The sequence below is a fragment of the Xenopus tropicalis genome, chromosome 2, assembly GCF_000004195.4.
Source record: "Xenopus tropicalis strain Nigerian chromosome 2, UCB_Xtro_10.0, whole genome shotgun sequence".
Taxonomy (NCBI): domain Eukaryota; kingdom Metazoa; phylum Chordata; class Amphibia; order Anura; family Pipidae; genus Xenopus; species Xenopus tropicalis.
The window spans coordinates 43561855-43575596 of record NC_030678.2 but is presented as its reverse complement, the minus strand read 5'-3'; the positions used below and the strand labels follow the sequence as shown (position 1 = coordinate 43575596).

The following is a 13742-nucleotide window of genomic DNA, read 5'->3' as shown; positions in this document are numbered from 1 at the left end:
AATTTGTATACTTTGGAACTATTTATCTTCTACTATCGGTGCTCTGGTGCTTATATCTGTTTATTTGTGATTTAAAATAACATAACTAATTATTCTGGTAATTATGTGAAGTTGTTAGTTGATTGAGTGTAGTTTCACAGACCTTATTGCACAGTATAGACAGGGTTTGTACCTGATGTTTTTATTTTTTTTGTGTCAAAGATGTTTTTGTCAATAGCAAATATTTTAAATATTTTTAAACAGGTTTCCTGAGGATCATGATTTCCGAGAGCCAGCACCACCTTTTAAAAGGCTCAGAGAGAATGAGAGGTCTGACTTCAGAGAGCCACACAGAAATTCCAACTGGAAAGCAGATCATACATTTCATCCTTACCATGACAAGGATTGGCCAAAGGACATGGACCTTGGTGAACCCCGTCCATTTGTTCACAGGACAAATACTGGAGAATTCAAAAAAATAGAATATGACTATAGTCATAGATCCCCTAACTATGCTGGCAAAGAACTAAATTCCCATGATGACCGTGATCACAAATTCAGCCGGCATGAGGAGAGAAGCCAGAATCGTAACAGAAACTCTCATCATGGTAAACCACTGGACAGTCATTTCAAAGACGGTGGCAGCAAAATAACTGAAAGATTTCCAGAATCATCTTCTAAATACAATTCAAAAAGCTCTCAGAATTTTAACCATGATTCATACAAAAATGGTATAAAAGGGAGACCTTCAAGCCCCAGAATAAATGATGGAAAAGAGGATGATTTAAGGAAGGATCCACCCTCTCATAACTGGAAAGATAAAACTTCTACAACTTCAGACCCAAAGGCACCACCCAAGACCATCCCTGCAGCGGAAACTATCATGGTCAATTTGGCTTTGAAGAACCCGGGGGATAAATATAGGTATTTTTTTTAATTTGCTTAATCTCTTAATTGAAAATGTATTTTTTTTTTTTTTTTTTTTGCTTTCTGTGAGGTTGAGGTGAAAGATCATGCTATCATTTTCGACAGTGTAATTTGGAGTAAAACAAAACAAAAAAATAGCAATTACAAGATATATTTTATCCATTTGAGATCATAATTGATGTGGATGAAGGCCTTAAAGTGCAATGTTGCAAGAAAGATGTTACTGCAAGAAAATCACTAAATTGGTGTTTCATAAGAAGAGTGGACATGCAGAAACCAAGGTGAAAACAGATCAGCTTTAAAAACCAGATTCAAGAAGAATGATTTAGGTAGATTAATCATTGAAGATGGAATATCGGATCATCTGAAACAATAAAAGGTCATACTGTCTTTACTAATGAGCCCCGCCTAATACAGCCTAGTTCTTAGCCTCATTGGTAAGCAAATACATTTTGAAAACAACATACTTAGGAATGGTTTATGCATACAGTGACTTCACTCTCCAATTATAATCTGGAATGAACCAACATCTTATGATTGGCTGAAATCTGCGGTCATTCTGCCATAAGGGAAGATAAAAGCAAATGTGTCTACTTTTCCTAGAAGAAAAAAACCAATTGGCGCCGCTGTCAATCAAGAGTCATTTGGACTTGACTTCATGTGGAAATTATGACCTTGATTTCCTAATTCTTTGGCTAATGCTGTTCATACAACCACGCACAGTTATGTCTGTTATGACATTGAAATCATGTTGGTTCATCTAAAAAGTAAGAAAACATTTTTCCTTTATCCATCCTTCCAATTTTGATGGCAGTTAATTAAAATGGACTCTTATTGGCTGCCAAATGCCAGGCATATTTAGAAAACAAAACCCGACAAGCAAATGAAACAACAGTTTTCCTCCTTATCTTTTATTAATGCAACACAATTGTAGAAGATTGGAAACATTGAAGCAGTTGAGACAGGAGGCTTTTCTGGTTGTAAGATTTGGCATTTATGAAAATTCAATGTAGAGTAATTTGGGCAACAAATTAGTGATATGGTCCAGTAATGTTCATTATGAAGTGTTAAAAAGATCACATTTGTAGTATCTACACATTCCATCGTATGAATAAGAATGAAGCCGTCCTTGCTTGAGTGCACAGCAGTGCATAGAGAATCACCGTTCCATAAAAAAAAATGACAAAGTTAAATGAAATTTTTAAAAACCTTTCTCACCTCACAACTTTTTGTATAGCTAGGGGCAATTTTTTTTGTGCAAAACTCCAACTCCAGAAGTATATAGCTCAAAGAACGAAAGAAAAAATATAAGATAGTCTTGAGAATGGGGGTGCTTCATATCTAGATCTGTAGATTTTCCTACACAAGTTGAGTTTGGATCCTGTATATGCCATGAAAGAGCAACAATTTTATAAAGGTAAGAAAAAATAATTTTTAATTTTGTTTTTAACATTTTTTTTTGGGGGGCGGGGGGCATTGGCTGAAATACACACTATAGTTACAGCTTACATTAGGTTATTTGCATTTCTTTTAAAGCCTCTCTGGATGGAAGATGGTGATGCTCGTTATCTTTTTCATGCTTTTGGGAGGGTATTGGTTGGTTGGAAAAATTGCATGGCCTTAGAGGGGGCAGTATACCCCCTTGTTAAACTTGAGTACAATGAACGTGGCTTTTGGCAAACATCCTTTTTGCCTACTATTTTAATCACAAAAAATCTATGTATTCGTTAAGTCTTGTGCTAAACATGAGAAACAAGGAAACTGAAGCTACTCCATGTATGGTCCTTGCGAGGAAAATTAGGAAATAATCAATCCACAGACAATCTCTCTACATAATGGACCTCTGCTATTAAAACACACAACAAAAAGGTAATGGGGGGTAATATATTGGTTAGCTAATTATCTACCTTGCAAGAACCAAACATGGACTAGCATCAACTTCCTTGTTTAGCTCAAGAAATAAGGCTTTTCAGCACATGCCCTATTCATTGCACTCAATTTGATAATGGGCATAGTGCCCCTTTAAAGCTACATCTGTATGTAATTTTTCTTTGGGGAAGCTAATGTTAAGGAGTAAAAGTAACCTGTAACATCTGGACTATTTCAGAGATGGGGTGAGCCCCAGTGACAGACAGATGTCTCAGGATTTAGTGGCCACTGGTAAAAAAGAGTCATTTCACACAGTGTTCAAGCACCTCGAAAGCTCCAATGAAATTACACCTAGTAGACCGAAAACTGAATTTACTCAGGAAATAATAACGATTATTCATGAAGTAAAAGGTAAGAAGTCTGTCAGTAAGTTCTGTTGTTTATTTGATTTTATTTTTTTTACTGATAAAAGGAAAGATATAATCAAAAATATGCAACAATTTACTAAATTGGTTTGGTAGAATATATCTATTCTGCAACTCTTATTTGGGCAATCTGATATTGTTACCAGAAAGTTTTCTTAGAAAAATTAATCATTGTAAGTAAGTTAAGTCAAGCAAGTCTGATGTTTTGCCACTGATGTGTTTGCAAAGTGCACCATCCACTTTTCATTCCCTTCAATCAGGAATGCTTGCTATGCCTAATTATTGTGCCAATAAGACTGGTACCTATTGGAAACCAAATGCTCAGAAGTGAGATATACAAAACCCTTGTACACATTTACCATAAACTGTACATTGTCTTTTGAATCAAATGGGAAGTGACCTATATAATATATATATATATATATATATATATATATATATATATATATATATATATATATATATATATACAGAAAATAATAATCATCCATGGCCAGCACACCCTTCAATGCTTTATCAAAAATGTATTGAAAATATATTGTTTTAAACAATAAATTTTCAATAAATTTTTGATAAAGCATTGAAGGGTGTGCTGGCCACGGATGATTATTATTTTCTGTATATACATAATTTTGGCAATGCACCCCGCAGAATATTGAGCCTTGGAGTGCGGACACCATTTGGATTGAGATATATATATATATATTTATTTCTCCAGCGTTATTAATAACTTACATCATAGCTCCAATATCAACGTTTCGGTCCGGGTCTAGGACCTTGTTCACGATGTCAAACCCCACTGAGGGGTTTGACATCGTGAACAAGGTCCTAGACCCGGACCGAAACGTTGTTATTTGGCTATGATGTAAGTTATTAATAAAGCTGATTGATCTACGCTGGAGGGCACATAACTTTTGGAGAAATATACAAGGTACAACCCTATTTAGCACCCGCTCATTTTGCCTAAAGGATTAATTAAAAGGAGTGCACCTTCCATGGGGAGATACAAGCATAGAATTGAGGGGAGCTGGGAACCCCTGCAGCTGAGCGAGTGAAATGGCAGAGAGGTGGGAGTAGATCCAGGTGGCCTGCAAACAATGCTTGGCTAAAGGCACCTAAGGAGGACACTGGGAAGTGGCTGCTAGTGCAGCATAATTATTGCTGAGAGGACTGTGGTTATTTTTCAAGTGATTTAGACCTATTTTTTCCCTTGACTGCCTCTTTCTCTTTTTGCTGGGCATAAAGAGAACTCAACTCAATAGTTTAAGCAAACAGATGGCATATCCTCTCCATGGATTATACTGTTGGTTTCGAAATATTGCTGCGTGTAGGAAACCTTAGAAATGAAGACAGTAGAGGAAATAATATGGTGGGTGAAGTGGAGAGAGAAATCCCACTACCCTGCCCCCCATTTCCAGAACTGTATTAGGACAGCCATGGCCGTCTATAACATTTTTAGAATATTTTCTAGAAAAGTGCTCAAATCTAAATGTATATTCTTGAGATAAATGTCATCATTGTATATAGCTGGCTAAACTAAACTGGCCCAGTGCATGCTATAACTTTCCATTTTAGCCCTTCAAATCGTTATAACTAAAATATTATCTTCTCTCTTTATTCTTTTTATAGCAAACCATTTTAAATCTACCGACTTAACACTTCATGATCGCTTCTCCAATTTGAAGGGAAATGACAGTATTCAAGATTCAAACTTAAATATTACTGTACCACAGACCAATCCAGCGATACATAGGTAAATTACTAAGTGGAATGTCAGATATTTGCCTAAAGGGGAACTATCAACGAAATAAAATATTGCATTAGATATAGATCAGGTAACCTGACTTGCACTGACATGACTGCCTCTAAATACTGTGCATGTAAAGACCAGGAAAGACTAGCTACTTCGTCCTGATTGTTAGTATAGTGTATTTGGCAGATTTTCCCCAGTTTACAGTGACACAGCATGGTGGGTATAACCACACCCATTCTAAAGTGCAGATAAACAGCTTATTATGCTTAAATCAGCTTTATTATGCTACATAGCAGCATTTTTCAGTAATAAAGCATTTAGGAAACTGAAGGTTTAAATTAACTAATGAATTATTATATATTTTTTTTGCCAGTGCTTTCCCTTTAGACTGCATTGATTACGCACAACAGATTTTTTTAACAATTGAAAAACTGGATGTATAAATAAAGCTTTTGTCAGTCAGTGATTTGCACTGACAGACCTTCTAAAGCTAAATGAAAAGCTGGGTTCCCTAGGGAACTGTAATAAAGCAATTGTGTGTGGGGGGGTCCAACACAAGTTTGGTTCCTTTGCCTTTAAAAAAAGAAATGTGGATGTGCAGCCTAAGCAACAGTATTCTTTACCCTCGTTTTTACCTTCCGAATGTGCCGCAAACTAGGTAAACTCGAACTGTGGAGAAATGGCAGTATCAGGCTTTTAATCATTGCTTTTGACAAACAAAAATTGATTCCCTTTTTGCCAATTTTTTTGGTTGCTTCCATTCTAATGTCCAAACCTCCTGGTTGGTTGCTTGGGTAACTAGGAACCTACAGTTTTAACATCTACAAAAAATAAAAACACAATACAGCTAGTTTTAGAAGTCTGCATCTTACTTACTATATTTAAAGAATTACATTAAACATGATTTTTTTTCTCTAGGAGAATTGATATCTCATTGGAAGACCTTCAGAGCAAATCTCTTAATAAAAGAATAAATGCTCCCCCGGTAAGTTAATGTACAACAGTTTTGATTAAATGTAGTTTTTTTTTTTTTTCTTCTCATAGTCTTCTTTTAGCTGTGAGCTACCGCTCTGCTTTGAGGCAGGTGGTGATCTGAGAATGCTAAACCCTGATTGTAGTAGCAATGACTTATTTCAACGATGGTGTAGCTAGGACTACACAGTGCAGCCCTGACAAACCCCAGGCTCATATTAGAATTTGGTACAGCCCTAGAGATTATGCTGCCCCTTTATCAATACAAGGAATAGATAGAGACAGTCTATCTCTCTCAGGGGAGCTTTGGGCTAGAAATCAGAAGTAGGACTGAGCAATAGCTATTCTAGTGGATTTACACAACATTAAGGATTACAGATAATGCAACACTGTTTATAGGTCTTTGACTTGAAGACCTTGAGATCAGTATTTATTTCTATGCTGCCATGTCCATAAAGAGGACAAGTGGGAGTGCAGGCTTGTATTGAATAATAAACTGATTGCATAAGTATATGTAGAATCTATAAAGTTTGTACTAGCATACTTTTACTTTTTCTGTAATGGCACATAGAGGGGTTAGAGGTTTTCCTGGCAATATATGGTATAGATACATGCTAGGCATAACAGCAACAATACATGCTGAAACAGGGTCAGGGTTCCACTGAGTGATTAGTAGTTTATCATACATTGTGATTTGGTACTATGTGCTCATCCCGGCACACTATATTGGCATGCCTATATATGTTTGAAAAATAAGCTCCAATATTGCATTTTGGCCTGATTCTCTCGTGAAAGCATGCCTTCCATATTTTTTTGTAGTAATGACACTTGCAGACAATTTTGTATGAAAACATATAATTTTGTACTTGCTGTCACACACCTGCTTTTCTCTACATACATGTATACATTAAGTCTATTAAACCCAACAGCATTGTTTTGCATCCATTAAGGATTATTTATATCTTTGTTGGGATCAAGTACAAGGTACTGTTTTATTACTACAGAGAAAAAGGAAATCGGTTTTAAAATTCAGAATTATTTAATTAAAATGGAGTGTATGGGAGACGGGCTTTCCGTAATTCGGAGCTTTCTGGATAATGGGTTTCCAGATAAGGGATCCCATACCTGTACTTGTATTTAGCAAACATACTCATTTCTCTGGGTTACCTGTCAGCTCTGGGAAATTCCCTTTCTGTGTATAAATGTGCTGCGAAGGGTACACTAAATGAAATGTTACATTGATTGTTTTTAAAAGCTATGTTATAAAAGCCTGCTGTGTAAACTGAAAGGGGACATATTATTATTGTTTTATCTATCTGTTTATATATGTAGATAGATACAAATATGTTTATTTTAAATATTCATTCAGAGCCAATGTGTATTTAAGGTTTCGGATACTCCTATGAAGCTTTATTACTCTAATTTCTAGCACTTGTCATGTGTGTTTTGTCAAAGGAATAATCTGCCTAGAAGTTTCCTCATTCCAAATATTCTTTTAGAATGAGGCACAGCCCCTTCTGTGCATCGTTGTGTTTGAGTCTGTCATGTACTGTTGAACTATTATAGCAGAGAACTTCCTGATTTTCTTGATTTTCAGAAGCTGTGGGGAATTCATTTTCCTGTGCCCTCTTCCCCTTGGCATGTTGTTACGTGTTGTTGAAAAAACACAGCAGGGCATTCCAGTGCTAAGTTCCCCATAGTTTGGCTTTGTGCAGCATGCAGCAGGATTTTACAGTTAATACTGGGACTGGATGTTTACCCTCTGTTTTTGTCAGGTAAGCCAGCGAGTGATTGAAGACCCAAATGATTTACGACATGATATAGAGAGGCGGAGGAAAGAGAGACTGCAGAGTGAAGAAAATGGTGAAACTGATGTCAGCTTCAGAGAGAGGTTGGTTATGGAGGATTCTTCAGTCTTCACACATTGACGGCAAACATATAACATGGTGACACCACTTTGCCAAAGAAGAACCCTAGATTTGTTCCTCTGGTGAACTGCAGCTTTATAGTTAAATCCCCCATTGACTGAAATGGTAGCAACATGAGTCCATTAGCAAGCATTTGTCACCCAGAGGTACATGTATTTGGGCTAAAATAGTGGAGTGATTAGCTAGTTGCTGTGCTTCCCACTGCTGTTAGTATTACGTATCTTAGATACCCATGTACCCATGATATCAGTTGGTTTGGGCAACAGTTGCTGCTGTGTCAGTCGTCCATGCCTTTTGTACAAACAATCAGAACATTAGAAAGTTGCAGCATGGTAGTGATGTGTGTGTTGGGCTGACATCCACACATGATTTGCGGTTATGTGCAGGTTCGGACTCAGCTTTTCCTTTTGCCCACAACCTTACTATGCTTCCCTTTTCTAACTGGTAGCCTCTCTGTGAGTCCACACTGCTGCACAGATGGGGCGGGTCTATAAATAGAGAGGAATTGGCAGGGGGTGAGTAAGGGTGAGGTACGCACATCACTACACGTGGTCCCTTGTGCACTCTCTGCCCATCATCCCATGGGCTAATTGCTTGGAAGGACATACCTAATTAGTGTATGTCTGCCATTAGGTGTAGAGGAATCCTTGTTAGCTGCACACAGATGTGGCATGTTTTAGTCATAGATGGTATGGGTTCCCAGTTCCCTGATATTGCAAGATGCTCATTCCTACTTTATGCTTTAAAGGGATAATTCTGGTATATTTTCCAGGACACACAAGCATCAAGCTGGAGATTTTCAAAATTCTTCAAAGTTGAGCAGACCTCCTTTCCGAAAACCAACAGGCCGCCCCATGGTAGGTGTAAGTTTGTCTGCCTCCACATATTTCATTCCAGTCCAGATATAAATGATTGGCACATTCATTCTTTGTGATCGATTTATTGCAAATAACACTCAGCCACACAACACTTAAATCATCATTTGGCATCCTTCAGTGGCACCTTGGTGCATTAGGGGACCTTTATTATTTGTATAACTGTACGCATTGAAATAAAGGCTGTGGCGTATCGCAGTTTAGCGGACTGACTAAATCTCCTGTAGAGTGCAGCTATTTCCAGGACTCCAATTAGTGTACCAGAGAAAACAAAATACATTCCTTTCCCACTTACTTATGAAAGCTAATAGTGTAAGTCGCACAACAGATTTTTTTTTTTTTTAGCGATTGGCTCTGCATAAAAGCAGTGACATTAAGTTTGACGCTGAATTAAATACAGAACCATAAAATGTGATTATTTATACATTACAATAAATCAACGAAAGGATAAGTAAACCTTGAAAAAAATTATGTAAAACTGCTCAGGGTGCTTTTCTAAGCAAATTACATTAATTTGTTCTTCAGTTTTAGGGCTTTTAAAGTTATTATTAATTGCCATTATAATGAATTTTGTAATAACAGCACCACCTGCTGGTTAGTTCCTGTAACTGTACAGTCAGAAATATCTTTAGAAGAAAAATAGAAAAAAAAGTGTTCTGATGTTGCTCTACTCAGGAAAGAGATTGGAAGCCTAAGATGTCAGAGACAGCTTTGCAGTATATCGCCATATTTGCATACATAGTTTTTTTTATTTTGCTGCTCCGACTCTTTCTTCTTTGACGGGTTGGTGCTGATTTGTCCTAATTGATGTTTCCCTGGTTTGCATCTCTGTTACCAGCACAGACTTCAAATATATATTATATATATATATATATATATATATATATATATATATATATATATATATATATATAATATATATATATATATATATACAATATATATATATATATATACATATATATATATGTTTCTTTAAATAATAACTTGTCACAGTTCCATTTGCAGTTATGGTGCCTCTGAAAGTAATATATTTGCAGAGCTGTTTGTTATGAATTCATGGTCATAATTTACACATAAAACTCAATGTTTAAAGGTGCCTATACACGGGCAGATTTCAACTGCCAATTTGAGTCTTTTAGACTGATTCAGCAGCTTATCTGCCCGTGTATGGGCACCCCCAATGGGCCTGCCCGGCCTAAAATTGTCCAGATCTTGATCGGGCAGGTTTGATTTCCATCAGATCAGGGACTGCATTGGCACATTGATTGGATTGTTTGGCCTGATATCACAATGTGTATGGCCATCTTAAGGCTTTGTTGCAAAGCCAAGACAGCTACTTCAGATCATAGCTACAAGATGTTGACTAGAATTAGTTTTTTTTATATGGGAAATGTGTCATTGTGGTTCATTGAATATTGTTAAACTTGACCTCCTGATTCATTTTCCAGGGTCCTAACTACAGAGGAAACCCCAATCAGTACTACAATTCACAAAACTGCTTTGAAAATACAGATGGAATCAGAAGGCCCTATAAGGTATCATCTTGTTATGTGGCATATTCTTGCATTTCTGTCAGTGTTGTGCCTCTAGCTAGCATTGTATGCAGATCCTTTCTTATGAGATGTTTAACAGAGATGCCTTAAAGGACAATGTAAACAGCTGACCAAGCAATCTGAAATGGACTGGGCATGCAACACCTAATGAACCTTAGAAGTAATGGCTGGCACCGCTGCACTCATAAAGAAAAAAAGACTGCCTTTTTTGCCATACAGCCAAAGATGCATTTCAGCTGCACTACATGCTCGTTTTTAACATCTTATCTTCATAATCAAAAAAAGTTACAATTTTGCTCCTTTAATCGGCTGTTTGGGTACTGCCTGCGAGTAATTTTAGGAGAACCCCCTATAAACAACTTGTAAATGTAAATTGCAGAAGTCCTTAGAACACATTCCTTTGTTTACAAGATATAGACAATTTTACACTATTTTAAATTAATTTTATAACAGTGCCACCTGCTGGTTATAAGCCAACTGTCTACAGTCAGGGAAAACATTAAAAAAACATTAAAATTGTTTCTCTCTTTGGGTACAAAAAAAATTATTTCAATTGTATAAGCCCTTAACTGTACTTTTTTATTATGTCACATTAAGTGGCATTAAAGTGATACGGATACTAAAAAAAGAGTTCAAAATCTAAATGTGCATAAAAAGTTACCTATAAGTGATGTTGATCATTTTTGGGGGATAGGGCTGCTTTTGTAAGTAATTGTTACTTCAAGTTCCTAAACCTGTGGAGACAGGACCAATGACCCCAAATGATGTATCCACCAAGCCTCCCCTTTCCTTAATGAGGGACTATATATTTCAATTCACATTTTGGGTGACCAGCATCCATGGAGTGTATAGACACATAGGTCAGTCAGTGCTGTGATATACATGGCTTCACTGGTACCATAGTCTCACCAACATAAGTGAGGCCACACAAACTCTTTCATGCCACAAACTTTGTCGAACAAGTGCTTTGTCCCTGTGCAGGGATGTCTGACACTTCTCTTCATCACACAGGTACATTTGTTGCATGGGAGGCTGGGATCCATCCTCTGGGGTTTTTCACCCTGTTAATTACGTAACCCTGTTATACAGCCATTATTATGTACAAGCAGAAAAAAGATGACAATATATATAGTGTAAAGAAGAAAAAACATGAAATCAAGCAGCGCCCTAGCGGGGGGGAGTGTGGGTACAGAGGGGAAGCCAGGGAAGCATTTTGGTGAGTTAGAAGCAGATTCTGTGTTGCTTGTAGCCATATAGATTTCATCTTAGTTCTTCAGCCCTGCTTGTTAGATTAATCTGGTTGGTTGTGTAACATCATTTCCAAATGCTAATGTTGGGTACCTGAGCTTAAACAGACACAGAGCCGTGCATGTATTGAAGTGATTTTGTATCCAAACACAAACCTTACTCCCTGGCATTGCAGCACAGCACTCTCTTTTGTCAGCTGCTGAAATCATGAGCAGGTACATGCATTCATGCAAGGGAACTGTGGAGCTACCACCACCCTGAACATGGAGCTAACTCCAGGGTTTCCACAGTGGGCTGTGTCAATAGGAACAGACCAGCACCCAAAAAAATCACACACTAATGCAGTATTAACATCAGAAGTGACACCTTCATCGTTACATACATTTTAACCACAACATGCGCCTCATTACCCAACAAACACACGTCACATCATGTGACACGGTACTTAACAAACGCATCTGAAATTGAATTTTGCACTTTATACTTGAAGTCATAAATGAGCCCCAATGACTTGTACAGCTTGATTGCCACCAGTAGGTGGTGCAGCTTGTTTAAGAAAAATCCCCAATGCTAAAGGCACAAAAAGGCGGCATAGTATGTATAATACAAATTATTGGAGTCCAGTTATTTTCTTTCCTGGAGTTATTTGTTTGCTTTCAAGGCCCAAGGTATAGGAACGTGATACTGTAGCTGCATCAGCACAAAATTTTTTCTCATGGCTTAATATCTTTTGAAATATTAAAAATGTATAAGCTGTCACTTAAGATATCCTATTATTTTCAACCCCTCATGTGAGTTTCATGCTGCTGTGCTACTGCCCCTCTTGTCATACAGAAGCACTACTGTGCCCACAATATAAAGCACATGCCAAAGTAGGTTGGACACTTGTTTTCTTATGCCAGCAGGAAGAGCCCAGCCACAGGCCTGACAGCCCAGTTTCTGTATAAGAACACGCAAGTATTTCTACAATACTGTTTATACGGTACCAGGTCCATTCTGTTTCTCCTACCCCTTTGGGCAACAATATGCAAAATGGCCTTAGCTTGTACAAATAATTGCATAATTCTTTAACAGTAACTGCCAACATGTGGCTCTCTAGCAGCTGCAGAGAATCCATGTGATTGTTGGAATTCTCTGGAAAAAGGAGGGGCCTGGTGCAGTGTGGATGTTTAGGGAGTTTAATCACAACCAAAAGGAAAAATGTCACTTAAGTGCTCAAAGTATCCTCATGTACCATTACCTTATAAAGTTTTTTGGGTACAGGATAGGAGGAAATAGCAATTCAATTGCCCTGATTTTTCAAACCCCCCAGCTGCCATTTTAAATCGGACCTTGGTGTTGCCATAGCATTGCCTTTACTGGGTCTCTGTTATAACTGGAACATCTACAATTGTGCTTGGCATTGATTTTATACGCAGTGTTTGCTCGTATGCTAAAGGGATCATTGTGTAAAAAATACTGTAGTAATAGACAGCTCTAATGATGAACCCATAACTCACGCTCTTCTCCTCCACAATTCTGTCTCCACAGGGGCAATGAAACTGCCACGAGCAAAGTGATCTATACCTGTCTATTTTAGATGGCGGCTGTGCCAGGCCAGCTTGTGTAGCATAGAGATGGAAGCACCCTTGATAAAAAGAATTTTATTTTTCAGTAGTGGAATGCTGCACAACATTTTTTACAGTTTTCACAGATGTTTTTTCTATGACAGTATTCGTGGGACGATGGGTCGTGGAGAGAGCCACCAGAAAGGGGATCTTATTTATTACATGCATTTTTCTTAAAGCATGCTTTTTTCAGATGCTTTTTTGTTGCATTTGTTATTTCTGAAACTTTATATGTTAAATAGGTTTGTGCATTAATGTAATAAAAGTGCCTGAATTGTTTAGTGACTAGTTTCTTCCAATACACAGCTGCCTGAAGGGCCAGGGTTACTTAGAGTGGCAGGTCCCACATGTCCTTCTGCTGCTCATTCACCCAAAGCCTGCCTCTGATCCACCCAGTTTTACCCTCCTGTTGGTAGCCCTGCCATTAGTAAATATGCCTTCTCTGTATATATAATATGTTAAGAATAGATGAAATAGAATGAGGCATTAGCTGAAAATGAAAGGTACCTATGAAAAAGGCCATTTCTACTGTTTCTTATTTCACTCTTTCTAGAATAGTAAATATCTTATTGAGCACTGGGTATAGCGTTTCCATAAAACTTC

General features: G+C 37.5%; 1 protein-coding gene across 3 annotated transcripts in view; it reads left to right on the top strand.

The window, feature by feature from the left end:
* Positions 1–13418, top strand: part of bclaf3 (BCLAF1 and THRAP3 family member 3) — a 48962-nt gene extending 35544 nt beyond the window's left edge. For 2 of the 3 annotated variants that reach the window (XM_031896736.1, XM_031896737.1), the window contains exons 5-12: positions 244–903; positions 3014–3186; positions 4830–4953; positions 5872–5938; positions 7701–7816; positions 8626–8716; positions 10180–10266; positions 13063–13418. In XM_031896736.1, coding sequence (XP_031752596.1) covers positions 244–903; positions 3014–3186; positions 4830–4953; positions 5872–5938; positions 7701–7816; positions 8626–8716; positions 10180–10266; positions 13063–13071 — 1327 coding nt within the window. In that variant the 3' untranslated portion in view covers positions 13072–13418. The remainder of the gene's footprint in view (positions 1–243; positions 904–3013; positions 3187–4829; positions 4954–5871; positions 5939–7700; positions 7817–8625; positions 8717–10179; positions 10267–13062) is intronic. The other variant, XM_031896738.1, reaches the window with a different exon arrangement.
* The last annotated feature ends 324 nt before the right edge of the window (positions 13419–13742 follow it).